Genomic DNA, 18,524 nt, shown 5'->3' on the forward strand with positions numbered 1-18,524 from the left:
TGGTAAATAATTATTTCCTTAATACAAAACACTATAAGGGAAATTACTGGGTCAAATGATAGCATATTAAAGACTCCTGATGTGACTTGAGATATTACTTTATAGTGCACAAAGGTTTACAAATGTATGCTCTTATTAACTAGCAGTGGAGGAGTTCATGTCTACACTGTAACCAGCACTGAGTATTATCATTGTTAGTAAGCTTTTCCCAATATGAGAGTGGAGAAAATGGTGTGTTATTGTGGTTTAAATTTGCATGTATTTGGTTACCAATGAGATTGAATCTTTTAAAATGGCTATTGGCCACACCTATGTCTTCTATGAATTGTCTGCTATTTTCAATGTTTTTTGGTTTCAGTTTCTTCATCAGCCAGCTGGGGCTAATGATATTTGCCCTTAGTTTTGAGCTTCTGCAGAAAAAAAAAAAAAAGACAGCAAGTGTTCCATGCCATGAATTCCAGAAGACAAGTGATTAGATACTCCAATTATTTGGGAGGAAGTCTTGTTAGCTGCAGTGGTAGGCTTCATTCATGGAATAGAGCCACAGATTGGAAGCATGACTCTTTAACCACCTGTAGCCTATGTGTGCAGTGTTGTAGCATAAATACAAACTAACCTGCTATTATAACCTAAAAGGTGATAGAGAAGCACATATTTCTTGTCTTTTGATACACAGAGCTTGGAAACCTACACAAAACCAGGTGTTCTTTCTTCAACTACCTTTCCTGTGGTTTTATAGCCACATATCTCTAACTGTAACACTGTTCATTTACAATAGCTGTAAAATATCCATGTACTCCCAGAGAAGGTGGTAACTGTTACAATTTATGTTATAATGGTAGTTAAAGAGCCAAAGTAACAAGTGATTTCCAGTTCAACTAAATTTGTGGTTTTATTTGTCTGATAGATTAAGTTTACTACTCAAGAACACATTTCTTAATCAAGTCATTACAGCAACACAAGCAAGGGACCACTGTTAAAAATCCACTCCAAAGTGAGCAGAGGAAAAGTCTGCTTAATGTTCTTTCTCTGCCTGTCAAGATTTGTGCTACCATGCGTCTCTGTTTCTGGATAATGCACTCTGATATTCAGATGTTGCTTCAAAGTCAGGTTTGGAAGGTGATGTGTAATTCAGCTCAGAGCTGCAAGGGGATGAAAGAATTGAAGATGCCACAGCCCTCCATCTGGCGAGTCTCCTGTGGAACTCGTAAGAAGACTGCGGGAAAGAATGGGTTTTTTAGGTAAGCTCCTTGACTCTCCTTCTTGACTGCTTATGTGACTCCAGCCTCTATGGCAGGAAGCAGAACTAGGCTGACCGTCTCTGACTGCTGGGGTCATGAGTAAGGTTGGAAAAGCAACGTGTTCATTCAAGCTATTGTTTGCCTGAAAGACAGTAATAGCCCTTGACCCAAGTGTGGGCCATCAATCCTTATTTCAGCTCTTCCCCCAAACAATCTATAGCAATCTGTGACCTGGAAAAGAGAGGGGCAAAGCAAAGGTTGACGTTTGAGAACAGCCCCAAGTTAAAAAGGGTCCCTTTGGACAAGCTGCACATTGAACGAGAGATTTGAGTTTGGCAACTGATGAGTTGTCCATTGGGGTAAGGAAGCTGGACTTGGTAAAATTTTTCATAAGAAAGGATATATTTGTGCTTTAATTTATTTTTTGGTTTTCCTTAGGCTTTTTTTCAGCTTTGCTGAAGAGAAGTAAGGAGAAAGGCTTGCTTTTTGTTCACACTTGGACCAGAGAGGAAAGAGGAAAGAGTATGCCCTGGGGAGCCACGGGTTGTGTTGCCAGCAGGAATCAACGCACCTGCAAAGCGTGGGCACAGGCCAAAGATCCAAAGAAAGGTGTCTTCTGCCTCCCCCCAGAGCCTTTCCTTGCTCTTTCTGAGGAGTTTGTGTTTTAATTGCTTAAGAGACAGTCCTTTCAACCCCCTTCAATTTGAGACTCATTCAATTAGTAGCCTAAAGATTATATTAGGTTGATCTATAAGGCAACTGCTGGTATTTGAGTGTTTTTTCGTCTACAAAAAGGGCAGCTTGCTATGGTTTAACCCAACACACAGACACATACCAACAGGAAAGTATTTAATCAAGAGCAAAGTAATTTAGTGCAAAACTGTCCAAGTTAAATGGTATGGCAGAAATCAGGTGAGAGGAATGAATAAGGTTTTGAAGAAGAACTGGTATGCCCATTTGCACATACGCACACAGTGCTAAACTCTAAGCTACAATCAGAGCAGTTGATTTTCTTTCACAAGAAAAGAGGAGAAGGCTGAATTTTCAAGGATGCTGTCTAGCATTTCAACTCACAATGCAACTGAGGTACCTGTTAGATTTTTGCTGAAGAAGTTTGAAGGTAAATAAGCCAGATGGGCCAAATATCCACTTCGTGGTTTGGAAGACATACTGCATTTAAGTTTCATGAAGCTGCGAGAATGGATGCAGGAGTCAGAGCTGCTTTTAAATTGGGACATGCTCCTTTATTCTCACTGGTTTAAAGGTAATTAGTACTTGATTTTTAGATATTGATCAATACAATTCTAAAGATTTTATTTTTGACTGATATTGCTATGCTGACAATCAAAACCCACTTAGGCTTACTTTTATTTCAGAGTGGCCTACAAAGGAACAGGGCATGTAGGCAGCATTAACATCAGCCTCCATTACTCCATTGGGAACTTTTTTTAACCTGTATTTTTCTTTTTTCCTCCCAAGACACTCTGTTTACCTGGGTAGCCAACACAGTCTTAGTGCCAGAAGAAATCTTACAACATGGGCTATTGAGCTGGACTGCCTAGGTTCAAATCCTGTGTCACCCTTTACTAGCTGTGTGACCTCTACGTGCCTCAGTTTCTTTATCTGTAAAGTGAGAATGCTAATAAGAGAACACGTCTGATAAGATGTTATGAGTAGTAAATAAGTTACTCTATGGCAATATACGTATAAGATGTCAATGAATGTTAGTTGTTATGATTAGTGGTAACAGTACTACTAATAATAGAGATTGTATAGACCATATCCCTCATTTTATAGATGGGAAAAGTGGTGCAAAATTGTGGGCATACTAGTTCTTCTTTAAAACCTTATTCATTCCTCTCACCTGATTTCTGCCATACCATTTAACCTGGATACTTTTTTGCACTAAATTAATTTGTTCTGGTTTTAATACTTTCCTGTTGGTGGATTCATCTGGGTGACCATACAATAGGCATTTAAAAATCTTAATATCAATTAACTAATACTTATATACAAATGAAATAGTGTGTGAAATAAGACTTTCTGCCTAGTTATCTTAGCAGAGTTGTCCCAGGATTAACAAACATAGCTGTTTCTATGATTTGAAGGCCCAAGGACCCCCCTGACCCCGAAAACCAACACTGCTCAGTAGCCTTGATGCCTGAAATCTCCAGGTGACTCCTTATGGGTAAATACACTGTTACTTGGGACAGAGAACCACGGATATATTTTTAAAACAGACAAATCTATCTGTAAGCAGGCTTCTTACCTAAATTTTCACAAAATGAATCCCTCCAGCAGACCTGGGGAGAAGGAAGTCAAAACAGCATGAAGCAAACATGTTTTCTGAGAAAGGAGGGAGATGCTAGGGGGAACGGGCCCCCACGTTCCCCATCATTGTCAGCCTGGGACCTTGTGTTTCACCCAGGCTTGTTCTGCCTCTCAGAGCTCAGCTCACGTGGGACTAGTCACATGTTGCATTTTAAAACCACTCTACCCTGTTCTTAGTTATCTTTGAATGGAGGGAAAAACAATCCATTGTGAGGGTTTTTAGATGAGTCTTTGCTTCGTTTTGCTTGTAAACACATAATCATTTTACTTGATTTGATGACTTCAGTTTGAAGTGCTAAGCCTCTTGGATTTTTTTTCCTTTTTAATAAAGGACTCTGCAGTTTTGGAGCTTTGCTGTCACCTCACATCTCAGTCTGAGAAATCTTGTAAAGAGCTCTGAGGTCCAGTGCTGGGATAAGTCTCATCTAAACAGCATTACGATTCATGGACACAGCAAGGTGCAATCTGGATGTAGTTTCTAAACCAGTTTGCTTTCCGTGAATGTCGAATTTCTTGATGGTCCAGGGAAAGGTATTTATGGGGACAGATGAATGCAGCAGATGAGGATATACATAGACTGGAGAGGAAAGTACATTGCAAGGAAGATGATTCAAACACAATTCAGGTTTGGTTGGTGGGGGAGAGAAAATGGATTTTTTTAAATAAGTGAAATTTTAGGATGTTAATGTGATTTATTTGACTTAATGGAGCTGGTGCCAAAGCAGGATCTCATGTTCCCCAGCAGTTTGTTTCCTCACCTTGAAGAGGACCCTGAGTATGTGTGAAAAAAAAAATCACCGATCACTGGAGAAAAGTGACTCTTTTTGCTTTATCTTCAAGGGAAGTCTATAATTTTCTGATTTTTTTCCTTTCCACAAGAAAGTCTGGGCTGGATCCACACTGGCCTTTGGGGAACATATTCATTCCATTAAATTGGCTATGCCTAATCTGGGGAAACTGAGGCAGTGATATAGGCAAGAGTGCCTAAGGATGGGGAGAGTAGGTAAGGACTGTTGAGTTAAACAGCCTCCTTCCTCTCGCCTCCTTCACACTTTTCCTGCCCACACACACTTGCCAGTACATTAGAGTCGATTATTTGTCTCTTTTTGTCAGCATTGAAATGAGGAGTCGGGCCCTGCCAAGATGGCTCCACTGAGAGGGGCAATGATTTATAGATTAATTATTTTAAGGAACAAGGCAGTACAACATGATGGAGTGGACAGAGTGCTGCACTAGGCAAAGACTTGCATTTTAGTGCTGGCTCTGATCCATAATAGCTGTTTGACTTTGGGCAAATCACTTAACCTCTCTGGGCCTTAGTCTCCTTATCTATAAATTGGGAATAGTCAATCACTGATGCAAGTTGTGGTGATCAAACAAAACTCTGACTATGAAAACATTTTGTTAACTGTAGGAAATGGCAACACACTCCAGTACTCTTGCCTGGAAAATTCCGTGGGCTACAGTTCATTGGGTCAAAAAGAGTTGGACATGACTGAGTGACTTCACTTCACTTTAAACATATGTAAAGGATCGTTACTGGTGTTAGAATTTTCTAGGGACGTGTACAGTAACACCACCTAGCCAGTCTCCAGTCCCAGAACCTCAGGAAGAACCCTTGAAGTCACAGATGAGAGGGCCCTGAATTTGCTGCCGTTATAAGCCATTCCACAAATCTGCTCAACTCTACCACCGGATGGGAAACTGGTCAATGATAAATAGTATTAACTAAATAACACTTCAGAAATGGCAAGGATCTAACAGAAGCAGAAGAGATTAAGAAGAGGTGGCAAGAATACACAAAAGAACTATACAAAAAAGGTCTTAATGACCCAGATAACCATGATGGTATGATCATTCACCTAGAGCCAGACATCCTAGAGTGCAAAGTCAAGTGGGCCTTAGGAAGCATTACTACAAACAAAGCTAGTGGAGGTGATGGAATTTCAGCTGAGCTATTTAAAATCTTAAAAGATGATGCTGTTAAAGTACTGCACTCAATATGCCAGCAAATTTGGAAAACTCAGCAGTGGCCACAGGACTGGAAAAGGTCAGTTTTCATTCCAATCCCAAAAGAATGTTCAAACTACCACACATTTGCACTCATTTCACATGCTAGCAGGGCTTCCCAGGTGGTGCTAGTGGTAATGCCAATGCAGGAGATGTAAAGGATGCATGTTTGATCCCCGGGTTGGGAAGATCCCCTGGAGGAGGGCATGGTAATCCACTCCAGTATTCTTGCCTGGAGAATCCCATGGACAGAGGAGCCTGGCAGGCTACAGTCCATAAGGTTGCAAAGAGTCAGACATGACTGAAGCGACTTAGTATGCATGCACACACATGCCAGCAAGGCAATGCTAAAAATCCTTCAAGCAGGCTTCAATAGTACGTGAACCAGAACTTCCAGATGTACAAGCTGGGTTTAGAAAAGGCAGAGGAACCAGAGATCAAATTGCCAACATTCATTGGATCATAGAGAAAGCAAGGGAATTCCAGAAAAACATCTACTTCTGCTTCATTGACTATGAAAGCCTTTGACTATGTGGATCACAACAAACTGTGGAAAACTCTTAAATGGGAGTATGGGAGATGGGAGTATCAGACCACCTTACTTGTCTACTGAGAAACCTGTATATGGTCAACAAACAACAGTTAGAACCGGACACGAACAGTGGACTGGTTCAAAATTGGGAAAGGCTGTATATTGTCACCCTGTTTACTTAACTTACATGCAGAGTACATAATACAAAATGTTAGATGAATCATAAGCTGGAATCAAGATTTCCAGGAGAAATATCAACAAGCTCAGATATGCAGATGATACCACAATAATGGCAGAAAGCAAAGAGGAATTAAAAAGCCTCTTGATGAAGGTGAAAGAGGAGAGTGAAAAAGCTAGCTTAAAACTCAACATTCAAAAAAAAAAAAAAGAACAAACTAAGATCATGGCATCCAGTCCCATCACTTCATGGCAAATAGATGGGGGAAAAATGAAAACAGTGGCAGATTTTATTTTCTTGGGTTCCAAAATCACTGCAGATGGTGACTGCAGCCATGAAATTAAAAGACACTTGCTCCTTGGAAGAAAAGCTATGACAAACCTAGACAGCATATTAAAAAGCAGAGACATCACTTTGCCAACAAAGGTCCGTATAGTCAAAGCTATGGTTTTTCTAGTAGTCATGTACAGATTGTGAGTTGGACCATAAAGAAGGCTGAGCACCAAAGAATTGATACTTTTATTTTTTCTTTCATTTATTTTTATTAGTTGGAGGCTAATTACTTTACAATATTGTAGTGGGTTTTGTCATACATTGACATGAATCAGCCATGGAGTTACTTGTAAGAATTGATGCTTTTAAATTGTGGTGCTGGAGAAGACTCTTGAGAGTTCCTTGGACAGCAAGGAGATCAAACCAGTCAGTCCTAAAGGAAATCAACCCTGAATATTCATTGGAAGGACTGATGCTGAAACTGAAGCTCCAATACTTTGGCCACCTGATGCAAAGAGCTGACTCATTGGAAAAGACCCTGATGCTGGGAAAGATTGAGGGCAGGAGGAAAAGAGGGTGACAGAGGATGAGATGGTTGGATGGCATCATCAACTCAAATGGACATGAGTTTGAGCAAACTCCGGGAGATAGTGAAGGACAGGGAAGCCTGGCATGCTTCAATCCATGGGGCAAAGAGATGGACATGACTTAGTGACTGAACAACAACAACAAATAACACTTCACTCTACTCACATGGAAGAGTGCCCATATATTTTATGCCCACTAACCTCAGTATTAAGAACAATTTGGAATATGAGGTGAAAATTACACTTTATACTCTCTCTCCATTATCTGTGCATATGGAGGGGAGAAAATAGGATGAGTCACCATAGAAAGTAGAAAATAATAAAGTCACATGGTATAGAATGTGTTCTAAAAAATGGAAAATCCCAAAGTCATATAGTGTATGATATGACTCATAATATTTTATTCAGACTCTAAGCTGGGGAGGCACCAAGATACCATTTATTTGATGTAATTTTCCTAGGGTGAGTCCATGAAGTTGATAAACCATGTGTATATAATTCTGACTTTTCTCTAGTATGACATCTTCATCTCACAGGTGAAGAAAATAAAGGCATTTCTTAAGCCAGTTGTAAGACTCCCCAATTTAGGGTTCTATGCAGGAGATCCCATTTCTAGAAGAACTCTGATAGGAAACACTGTCCACACATAGAGAGGTTTGGACTATTTGGGCTGGTTTCACCTCTCATTTCAGTGGCATTTCTGGTAAATATTCTGGCCAATAGAATCAAAGCATACAACCTGACATGTGCATGTAGACCACTTTAGTGGCTGGTACAAAAACAACCACAAAAGTCTATCTCTGGGTCACCACCAGAACTGACTGGGAAGTGAGCCATGGTCTGACTGCTTGTCACTGGAATTGGGTGGTGTTGCCCTGTCAAAGCCTAGAGGTTACTGCATTTTCACTGTGAGTGAAGAAATGCAAGTGTTCCTGGTATCCCAGGCGAGACACAGGTGCTCAAAGCAGGCCTGGCCTCAATAGTGAGTAACTGCCTCAGGTTGGCAGTTGCTCTTGGGCTCATATTGAATGTTACTAGATTTGGAAAGTTGGTTATGTCATCCTAACATTGCTTCATGTTCAAGAAGGGACAGGTAGAAAGAGTGCGGTGGTGCTTGTGGGTTTTGTGTGCAGCAGAAAGGCAATTCTGACTGAGAGATCCCAGGTTAACTGTGGTGAACTGTGCTTGGTAAAAACTTAAAAACTCCCAAATCTTGCATTTCTCCCAGGCAGCTCTCTTTTGGGCTTCCCAGGTGATGCTAGTGGTGAAGAACCCTCCTGCCAATGCAGGAGACGGAAGAGACCCAGGTTCGTCCCGGGTTGGGAAGATCCCCTGGAGGAGGGCATGGCAACCCACTCCAGTATTCTTGCCTGGAGAATCCCATGGACAGAGGAGCCTGGTGGGCTACAGTCCATGAGGTCACAAAGAGTCGGACACAACTGAAGCACGCATGCATGCTCTCTCTGAGTGCCATTAGGCCAACAGAGCACTAGTCCTTGACCCCTCTGGCCCTTAATATGTATATTCAAGGCAATGATATTCACTGATTTCTCCCTTAATTGCCTTTGTCCAAATGTTGCTTGACGTCACATATCCTTCTGTGTGTACCTGCCTGGCCTTTTCGAATAAAGTATCTACCACCACATGGGGCTTCCCTTGTGGCTCAGCTGGTAAAGAATCCACCTGCAATGCGGGAGACCTGGGTTTGATCCCTGGGTTGGGAAGATCCCCTGGAGAAGGGAAAGGCTACCCACTCCAGTATTCTTTTTTTTTTTTTTTTTTTTACCCACTCCAGTATTCTAGCTTGGAGAATTCCATGGACTGTAGTCCACTGGGTCGTAAAGAGTCCGACATGACTGAGTGACTTTCACTTTCACTTTTTACCACAAAGCAGGGGTCTGAGGCATCTCCAGGCCTTGTGAGGGATTCCGGAGGGCCTTCTGATTACACGCATTTCTAGATCTAGACATTCTCGGTGCTTGAAATTGCTACTGTCAGAGCACTTTAGCTGGCTAATGACAAAGAAAGCTCTTATTAGAATGTTCATTTAAGGATACTGAACCATTATCAGCCATTAGCACCCTCTCTTGAATTACTATATTATATAAGTTAGTCACAAAGAAAAGCTTTGGAGAAATGGGACTTTTGTTTAGGGAGGTGCTGTGGTTTTCAAAAATACAGCACCAGTTGTCTAGGTGCTGTCAGGTCGAGACTTACCCTCAGCCTCCTCTCAAAAGCTGAAATGTTGCCTTTGTTCTGCTCCTTGCGCTGCCGCCACTCGATGAGGTTGGCATTGTGCTCCCCGGGCAGAGAGATGTTGCATTTTCCCAGGGTGGGGTTGACTGCCCCGGCCAGGATGTGGGGCTCTGAACTGAGGCTGATCTCCATCCCGCTGGCAAAAGTGACACGCAGGGAGCCGTCTGGACTCACCCGATAGGTGCTCTGGGTATTTTCTGCAGAGAGAGGAGCAAAGGAGGAAGCGGGGGAAGAAGAGGGAAGCACAGAAGTAGAGGAGAGACAAATTGAGCTTCAGGAGGCAAGTCTGGGAAAGGATGAGCAGGTGTGGCGCCGTGGACCTCACTGCCCTCGGGGCTATAGACAACCATTCTGACAAGCCCACGTGCTCTCTGTCCACTTGGGTCTTGTTAGTTTCACAGCTGGGCTGTCTTGTTTCTTGGATAAAAGACTTCTGTGTAATACTGCAGGCTGTTTCTGTTTTTCAAAACGTTCTCATTTTTAAAGGATTTCCTCACAAACTTCTTCTGATTTGGTGGACTGGCCTTCTCCATTTGATATGCTGGGAACTAGAATGAGCGGAGTATGCTGGTCTCTAGGAAATGATACGCTGACAAAGGTATCCTTTTAGAGTGGATCTGATGTTGGACAGTTCTGTGTTTGGCCTCACAGCCTAACAACAGAACGGGTCCTTGATGACTGGGCAGAGAGAAAATGATTTCTCCGTGTCCATTTCTCTCAGCTTCTAAGACGTTCTTTCCAAATCCACCTTCCGTTTTTCCTTCGTTCCTGTTTACTTCCCTCTTGCTCTCTCCCTCTCTCTCCTTCCTTCCCTCTCTCCTTTCCTTCTTTTCTCCTTCCATTCTCTCTTACATTTCCCTTATATTCTGGCTTGGTGTGCATCCTCACTCCTCCTTTTTATTCACCCATGTCATCACTGCCCTAGAATGCTAATTTCAGATGGGACACAGACTTCGCGCCTTTAGTATACCCCAATCAGAGCTTAAAGAGCTTTACAAACAGCCGAGTGTTGGGAAGTGGCTTGATGGAATAGTATATTTGGCAGGAATCAAACCTCCTAATGGAGAAGGCAATGGCAACCCACTCCAGTGTTCTTGCCTGGAGAATCCCAGGGATGGCGGAGCCTGGTGGGCTGCCGTCTATGGGGTCGCACAGAGTCGGACATGACTGAAGCGACTTAGCAGCAGCAGCCGTAGCACCTCCTAACTCCCACAGGGATGTGGCCCAATGTTGCTGTAGGAGCTTTATGAAAGGTGTGACTTGGGATTCAGCCTCTATAGCTGGAATATGGGGGCAAGAAGTCTTCTATTCATTAACAGTGTGTGGAGGTTTGATGGTAGAAGTAAGAGAGATGCTATTAGAGGTGGGCAAAGTTGGAAATATTCTTACCTTGTTTTAAAATATATATGGTACTCGTGGCTGTCAGATTAGTTGACATGAGGACGTTTTCGCGGTTGGAAGTATCTAGCTCCACTTTTGTCAGCTTCTCCAGGTCACTGTGGAAGCTGCTGACATCTCCAGTGGGAAATGTTGCATTGGTCAGATGCCCCTCGGGGTCATACCTGTGGAATGTAACCAAACCCAACTTTGAAGCCTCTTGGCAGTGATAACGGGCCTTTGCAAAATAAAACTCACTTGGCAGCTAATACAGTTTAACTTTGAGTGATAACAAGTATTATTAACCTTGTTCAATAAGAAGAAAAAGGTCAGAGAGATGATTAATCAAACGAAGGTATTTTTTGCAGCTTCTGAATTCTTGATGACTTCCTTGAGCTGTGCTGTTTTACAGAAAAAAATATATCTGATAATGAATCACCAGGGTGGAAAACTGATTTATGAATCATGTCCTGCTGTGTGCAATGTTGCAGGGAGCCCTCCATTTGCAACTTGGGTCGATCCCATCAGATGTGATGGATCACAAAAACCAGCAGAGGGTGCTGTTGGCAAAGAAAAAGGAGGCACAAATGTTCTCCGCCTCCACCACTCCCCCACCCAAACAGGCAGAGAAGGCCAATAAACTGATTTTGCATTGTGATCGGAAAATTATATTTGCTGCTGTTTAAGTTGCCAAATTTGAAATGAATGAATCATTCTTCCAACAAAATGAACAAGCACAGAAGATAATGGAAACATGCTCATTAAAACATTCTGGAACCCCCTGATTTCAGTGTCACTTAATTTTTTTCTTTTTATAGTATAGTACATAATGTGTTGTAATTTGCCTGTATGAGTAAGAGCTCCCCCCCTCCAATAATTACCTGGGATAATAGGCAATAACCTATATCTAGAAATAGAGTCTGGTGAGTTGATTTTTTTTTTTTTAAATCAGAACTATTGGCAATCTGACTGGCCTCCAAATGGAGAGAGCTCCCCTGAAGGCTTTTGATGTGGAACTGTTCTTTTATTGCCAATAGAACCAAGAAAAATAAACCCTTCATTAAAAGTAAAGACATGCACTTGGAAGCCTATTACTGTTTTCTTTTCAAGTTGCAGATTAAAAAATATTTAAGTACTTTTATTTGTTTTTAAAATGTTAAACAATTATATTCTTTTAACCTAAAGTGAGCAGGATAGAGCCTGGACACAGTGATGGAGTCTGGCCCTAATGCCTATTGTGGTTCAGTCACTTCAGTTGTGTCTGATTCTTTGTGACCCCATGGACCGTAGCCCACAAGGCTCCTCTGTCCATGGGATTGTCCAGGCAGGAATACTGGAGTGGGTTGCCATTTCCTTCTTCAGGGGATCTTTCCGACCCAGGGACTGAACCTATGTCTCCTGCACTGCAGATGGATTCTTTACCACTGAGTCAGGGAAGCCCCCTGACCCCCAACATGATGCAAAATGGCCTAGTGACTCAGTGTGACTCCACTACATTTTAAAGAATTCAGTCTGGAGAGTTGCTGAAATTTTAAAACTTAGACCAGTCTTTCGTAAGCTTGGGAAAAGGGGCTAGACATTATTTTACAGAACGAAACTGGACTTGAGGCTATACACAATGGCACGTCACGTTCTGTTCTGTGTGTACATGAGCATGCTCCCAGGCACACTCGATCAGTGAAAAACAATCAGGCATGCAAATAAAAATAATCAAATAGGTCATCTGACATCATAGATATGGCAAGCCCCAGTTATTTAATTGGATGCACCCTTTGTTTAAATGGATTTCAGTCAAAATGGCTATTGGCATGTTGCTACTATGCTGCTAAGGCCTTATTACCAAAGAAAGGCCGAAGGGTGCTGTTTGCGCCTGGGGTTAATGGCAAGATCTTCCCTGCTGCTCCGCCTGTTTGCCCATGCCCTGCTCCGGGGCTCTGGGGCTGTGAGAAGACCCTTGATGAGAACAGGGCATGGAAAAGCCTGAGCGCCTAACACAGCCTGACTTTGTCTGCCTGGTCTTTCTTTCAGGGGAGGAAAACAGTACCGAACTTTGATTCTCTCAAGGTACCAATCTGCTTTGGCCTGTAGGGAGGAGTCTCCAGGCAGCAGACAGAAGGAAGCCACTGCAGGCCCCCTCCCGAGGGAGACTGTGGCCCCACAGCCTGGCTTACGCAGGCAGGTGCTCTCTGTTTCACATCCTTCACCAGCCACCCTGCCACATCAGTTTCCCTTTCCTGATTTCTAAAGGGTTTCCTCAGCACTTGGCAAGGTCACTCCTCATTATTCCCCCAGGAGATCTGACCTAAGATGCACTTTCCTCCTCTCTCGGTTACAGAGCCCCTTGTTTTAAAGCAAGATTTCCTCTAAAGGTGACAGCAGTGGTGGTGCCCACTTCTCTGCTGCTGCTGCTGCTGCTAAATCACTTCAGTCATGTCCGACTCTGTGCGACCCCATAGACGGCAGCCCACCAGGCTCCGCCGTCCCTGGGATTCTCCAGGCAAGAACACTGGAGTGGGTTGCCATTTCCTTCTCCAATGCATGAAAGTGAAAAGTGAAAGTGAAGTCGCTCAGTCGTGTCTGACTCTTCACGACTCCATGGACTGCAGCCCACCAGGCTCCTCCGTCCATGGGATTTTCCAGGCAAGAGTACTGGAGTGGGGTGCCAATAGTATAGAGGTGGTCAAAAGGTAGAAACTTCCAGTTATAAGATAAATAAGTACTAGGGGGACTTTCCCGGTGGTCCAATGGTTAAAAATCCACCTTGCAGTGTAGGGGATGTGGGTTCGATCCCAGGTTAGGGAACTAAGATCCCACATGCTACAGGGAAGCTAAGTGCATAACTACTGAACCCGTGCACTCTAGAGCCCTTGAGCTGCAACTAGAGAGGAGTAAACATACTGCAGTTAAGACCTAACACAGCCAAATTAATTAACTAAATAAATTTTTAAAAAGTACTGGAGATGCCATGTACAATAAGATGATAGTGAACACTGCTGTGTGGTATGTATGAAGCTTGCTAAGTAACTAAATCCTAAAAGTTCTCATCATAAAGAAAACAATATTTTTCTTTTTTGTTTTTTGGTGTCTATGTGGGATGATGGATGTTCACTAAACTTACTGTTGTCATCACTTTGTGATATATAGAAGTCAAGTCACTAGGCTGTATGCCTTAAACTTACATAGTGCTGTATGTCGATTATATCTCAATAAAACTGAAGGGGAAAAAGCCAAAAAAACCCAAAGCACTCTACCCCCAACACACCCACCCACCCCTATTCTGCTAGTCACAGTCAAAGCAATGGCATTGGTGGTGTCTGCAGAGGGGTGCCTCTCCTGGGCTCAGCCATGCACATGGCCCTCCGTCAAAAACAACAGGCCCATGTCTCTTCTGTGGGGTCATTTCCAGAGGAAGAGCAACAGAAAGATCCCACAACTTTGGAAAGATTGCTCTGAAGTGGAGAAGAAATAAAGGAAATCTTTGATTTCCTACGGCTTGCTTGAGGTCTGTTTCCCCCCCCGCCCTCCATTACAGGGGACTGCATTTTTCCCAACTGAATGTCAAAGAAACAAGTTTAATCAAAATATCTTAGCTGTGGGTTTCCCTTTAGTGCCTGCATCCTTTGGTGCAGAGAGCACAAGCCCAATATGCTGCAACGGATCCCCTCAGGCCATAACAGGCTACTAACTTCCTTCTTCACGCCTCCACTCGGCCTCTGCACCCTGGACTGTGAGTAGCATCCACTTAACCAGGCCCACAAATTCTGGTTTGGTGAACTGTGTGTTTGGGCATTGACTGGTGCCTTCACGGTTGTCAGGAGCGAGTTTGCCATCACCCTATCCCTTTCTGTCTTGATTTTACAGAGTTCCACTGCATGCGTGCGCATACACGTATTCCCGCGGAGCAAAGGAAACATGCAGAAAGGAAAATCAGGATTCATTCTTGTCCTTGAGGACCATATAGTTTACAGTAGGGCAGATGATATTTACATATTATTAAAATATATTTGGTCTGATATTTTCTCATAAGGGCTAGCCTGCCCTTTCCCTTGAGGACAGTCTAAGTCATAGTTAAACCATGCCGAGTAAAAACCAGAAGCTCTTCCATCTTTGCTTTTAAGAAAACATTGAATATTATAGAAGCATAATTCATTAATCATTTTCTAAAAGGAAATAGACCCTCTTTACCCTCTTAGAAACCTGAGCAGCCGAATAAGCATTCTTTAGGAAATACTAGATTCCCCTTTCCTTGCCAACAACTTCATTTGGCTTCCTATGATTCAGCCCAGTCCATCATGCCCTTCTATCTTCACTTGTCCTTCATTCAATAAATATCATCAGTCTTGGGCTGGGTCCTGGGGATACTGTGCTGAACGAAATTCGAAGTCTAGTAGGGTAGGTAAGATAGGCACACGAATTGCTCTGATGCCAGAATACTGCCATATACTTCTGTAAACGAGGAGCTGCCGGAGTCATTTCCCTCCGGGCTGAGCACAAGGAAAGGAGGAGAAAGAGGTGGTATTCAAATCCTGGAAGGTAGCGGGAGATCAATCCCTTGATAGGTAGAGACATAGGAGGGGAGGAAGGCATCGTGAAGGCGGGCACCCTGCTGGTTGGGAAGACCACTGAGGGAAGCGGGATGCGGGAGTGCGAGGGTCCTCTCGGAGGGGCATGGGAGATGAGGCTGGAGAGGCTTGCTGGGAGCAGAGCATGGGGAAACTGGGGTGCCAGGCTCTGGAGGAAAGCATGCAGTCGATGGGCAATGGAGAGGCCTAGGAAGCTCTCAGGGGGAGAACAGTATGACTCCACACGTGCTGTGCTGGCAGTGAATCTTGGAACGGGAGCTATGGAGCAGGGAAACCTGTTGGGAGGCTTAGTGCCCCAGTTTGTGTAAGAGAAAATGGTGGCCCTTGCCTTTATGAGATGCGTGGTGATAGCCCTCCTAGGCGGTAAACTCTCGCATCTTTAGAGAGAGGGCACAGTGCCTCATTCACCTCTGTATTTTCGGTGTGCGGCCCAGAGCAGACTCTCACTGCTTCCATTTGTTGAATGTGGGAAGCAGGATCCGCCTGGGCAGATGGGAAGGAGCGTGGTGAGAGGACAGCCAGCCCTCTCCGGGGATGCGGAGGCTCAGTTTACACAGATGTCCTGTGTGGTGCAACTCACCCTCCCAGCCAGGCTGAGAAAGTTTGTTCTGCAACCCCTCTACCTTCGCCTCAGCCCCAGGCCCTTTGCTAGTTCTTTCTCCCCAGCATGACCCTCCACAGTTCTCGCTGCCCATTCCTGAGGCTTCTCAAGGGCATAGAGCCCACGAGGAGGGGACTGAGCAAAACTGTCCAGTCTGTCTGTGGAGTCCTGAACAAACTGGTGGCAGTGCCACATTCTTTCTGTTTAAAAGGAAACCCTCCACCTGCCCAGAGGCAGGGGGCGGACTACGTGGCACCTTTGTTCTCTTCCTGTTCTGAGATTCTGGAAAACAGTTCGATGTGCTCGGACTGACTATTCACTTACATAACCAGGGGAATCACATCCTCCCCTCAGGCAAATATCTCACCCACAGACGCGGGCGGGTTTACCTTGCTCCCCTTCTCCCCCTGCCCCGTTCCAGGAATCTTATCAGGTAGGAGGAAGAACCTTCCCCTAGCCATCTTCCGTAAGACTGAGCATTTGTGAAGCAGCCTAGAAGGCACCTAGAGCCATCATGAGGGCATTTCCAAGTTGTCAGTGAATGGCAGGTTTGGTGGGTGGGGGTGGGGAATGTGCGAATCAAGTCCTGAGATGGAGAGCATACAGAAAACCAGGGATCAAGAGATCATGGAAATGCGTAGTCCCCTTCGAGCAGAGGGCTCCCACAAAGGTCAAGGGCCCGAGGAGCTGTCAGCTCAGTCTGCACCAGCGGCAGTGACGAAACTGACACTTTGGCCTCAGTCTGGGACCTCTGCAGATGAGTGGAGCAGAAGCCTTTGCCAGGGAATGCCTTGTGAGACAAGGAGGCTGCCCTACTGTGGAGATGCTAGGTCCCTCCCTCGGACCTCTGCTGGGGCAGGGTCACTGCAATCAGGAGTCCATGAGCCCCTGGGACCATGAGCCCTGCCTCATTCCTATTCCTGCCTTGACAGTCACTTCCCTGTTAGCTATTTCTCTGTGGTCAGCTTTCCCCTGACACTCAGGACACTTGGGGGTGGTGGAGCATCAAGTACTAATGGGTGGGGTGTGCAACTTTTGATCCTGGTCCAAGCCAAATGGAATTAGGAAAAGCAATGAATTATTTAAACAACATCATGCTACACAGGACAAGCCCACCCACTACCACAGCACAAGATACATTTTAAAATCCCATTTGGACTGCCCACGCCGTTCAGGGTCACTCATGTCGTTCTTCCTCAGCATCACTGCAGATCATCGAAAGTTGAATGGCTGACTGGCTTTGCTATTCTCTGTGGCAGTCGTTCATCTTGCCAACTTCTGCTTCTCTTTCTCTTTTTCTGTTTGTCATCTCAGAAAAGAAATTTGATGTTCACCTTGGCAGAGGATTTTTCCCTTTTCAGCCACAGAAGGCAGCCTGTCTTTCATCTCAGAGCATCGTTCCGCAGACCTCCTTCTCCCAACCCCAGCACAGCTCTAATCCTGACCGGAAGAGTAGGTCCAATTCTGTGTCCCCCGGCTTCAGAAGGACAAGGAAAAACTCAAGTCAGTGCTCAGGACTGGCTAAAGTGCTGGAGGATAAAAGTGAAAGAAGTCAGGGCTTGTACAGGGTGGACTGCGGGAAGAATGAGTTCCATTTCAAGGCTGGGAAATTGCTCATTCGTTCTGGTATGTGCAGGCAAGAAGGGATGGGAGCAGTGTTCCGTTGGGGACAGAATACACTGATTCAGGATGAAGAGGAACCTTCCACAGATGCTACCTGGTCAAGAGGGTTTCGGTATAATGCTGGCTGGAATTTAGAAGGTGGGAGAAGGAAGAAATGCATATTAAGCCTCCCTTTCTCTTTCCTGGAGCTCTCCTATTCCTCTTGTCTTCTAGCTCCCCAGACTTCCAATGGTCACTCTGGTTATCCAAGTCCTCTTTGTTTTTCTGGAAGGTAGTGGCATGGTAGTGGAAAGAGCACTGGGCTAGAAGCTCAAAGACTGACTCTAGACATGGCCAACTAGCAAAGGGAATAATAGCCAAGTTATTCCTCTACTCTGGGCTTCCATTTCCTTATTTGTCAAATGGCCTCTAATGTCTCTTAGTGGCCATAAAAATTCCATGATAACCCCACATGAAAGCCCATGTTTCTCATCTCTTAATGCCTCAAGCTTACCCAACAACAGTGACATTAGATGTTACCTTTTTATTCACTGCCGGCGGAGTCCTGGTGATAGGCCTGAGCTCCACTCACTGTTAAGCGTCCTGCTTGCCTGCATCACTGTGCCACTGTGGACCCACAGACTAGCCAACTACAACACTGTCTTCTCTATCCCACATCATCAATTTCCCCCTCTGCATTGGATTATTTTCATCAGCATACACATAAACTGATATTTCTCTCCTTCTCTTTACTCCATCCCCCTCTGCTCCAATTTCTCTGCTCCTCATTACAGCAATGTCCTCAGAAGGGTTCCTTACTCATGGTCTCCAAACTTTCTCTTCCCAGTTGCTCTCATTACTATTATTATTGAAACATAATCAACACATTATAAAAGTCATCATTTAAAAGTACACAGTAGGGCTTCCCTGGTGGCTTAGCGGTAAAGAATCCG

General features: G+C 44.3%; 1 protein-coding gene across 2 annotated transcripts in view; it reads right to left on the bottom strand.

The window, feature by feature from the left end:
- The window catches only part of TENM1 (teneurin transmembrane protein 1), an 862,693-nt gene that overhangs the window by 20,212 nt on the left and 823,957 nt on the right, over positions 1-18,524 (bottom strand). For both annotated transcript variants that reach the window (XM_070462280.1, XM_070462279.1), the window contains 2 exons: positions 10,798-10,970; positions 9,370-9,605 (listed from right to left, as the gene is read on the bottom strand). In XM_070462280.1, coding sequence (XP_070318381.1) covers positions 9,370-9,605; positions 10,798-10,970 — 409 coding nt within the window. The remainder of the gene's footprint in view (positions 1-9,369; positions 9,606-10,797; positions 10,971-18,524) is intronic.

Source organism: Odocoileus virginianus, unplaced genomic scaffold, assembly GCF_023699985.2.
Source record: "Odocoileus virginianus isolate 20LAN1187 ecotype Illinois unplaced genomic scaffold, Ovbor_1.2 Unplaced_Scaffold_2, whole genome shotgun sequence".
Taxonomy (NCBI): Eukaryota; Metazoa; Chordata; class Mammalia; order Artiodactyla; family Cervidae; genus Odocoileus; species Odocoileus virginianus.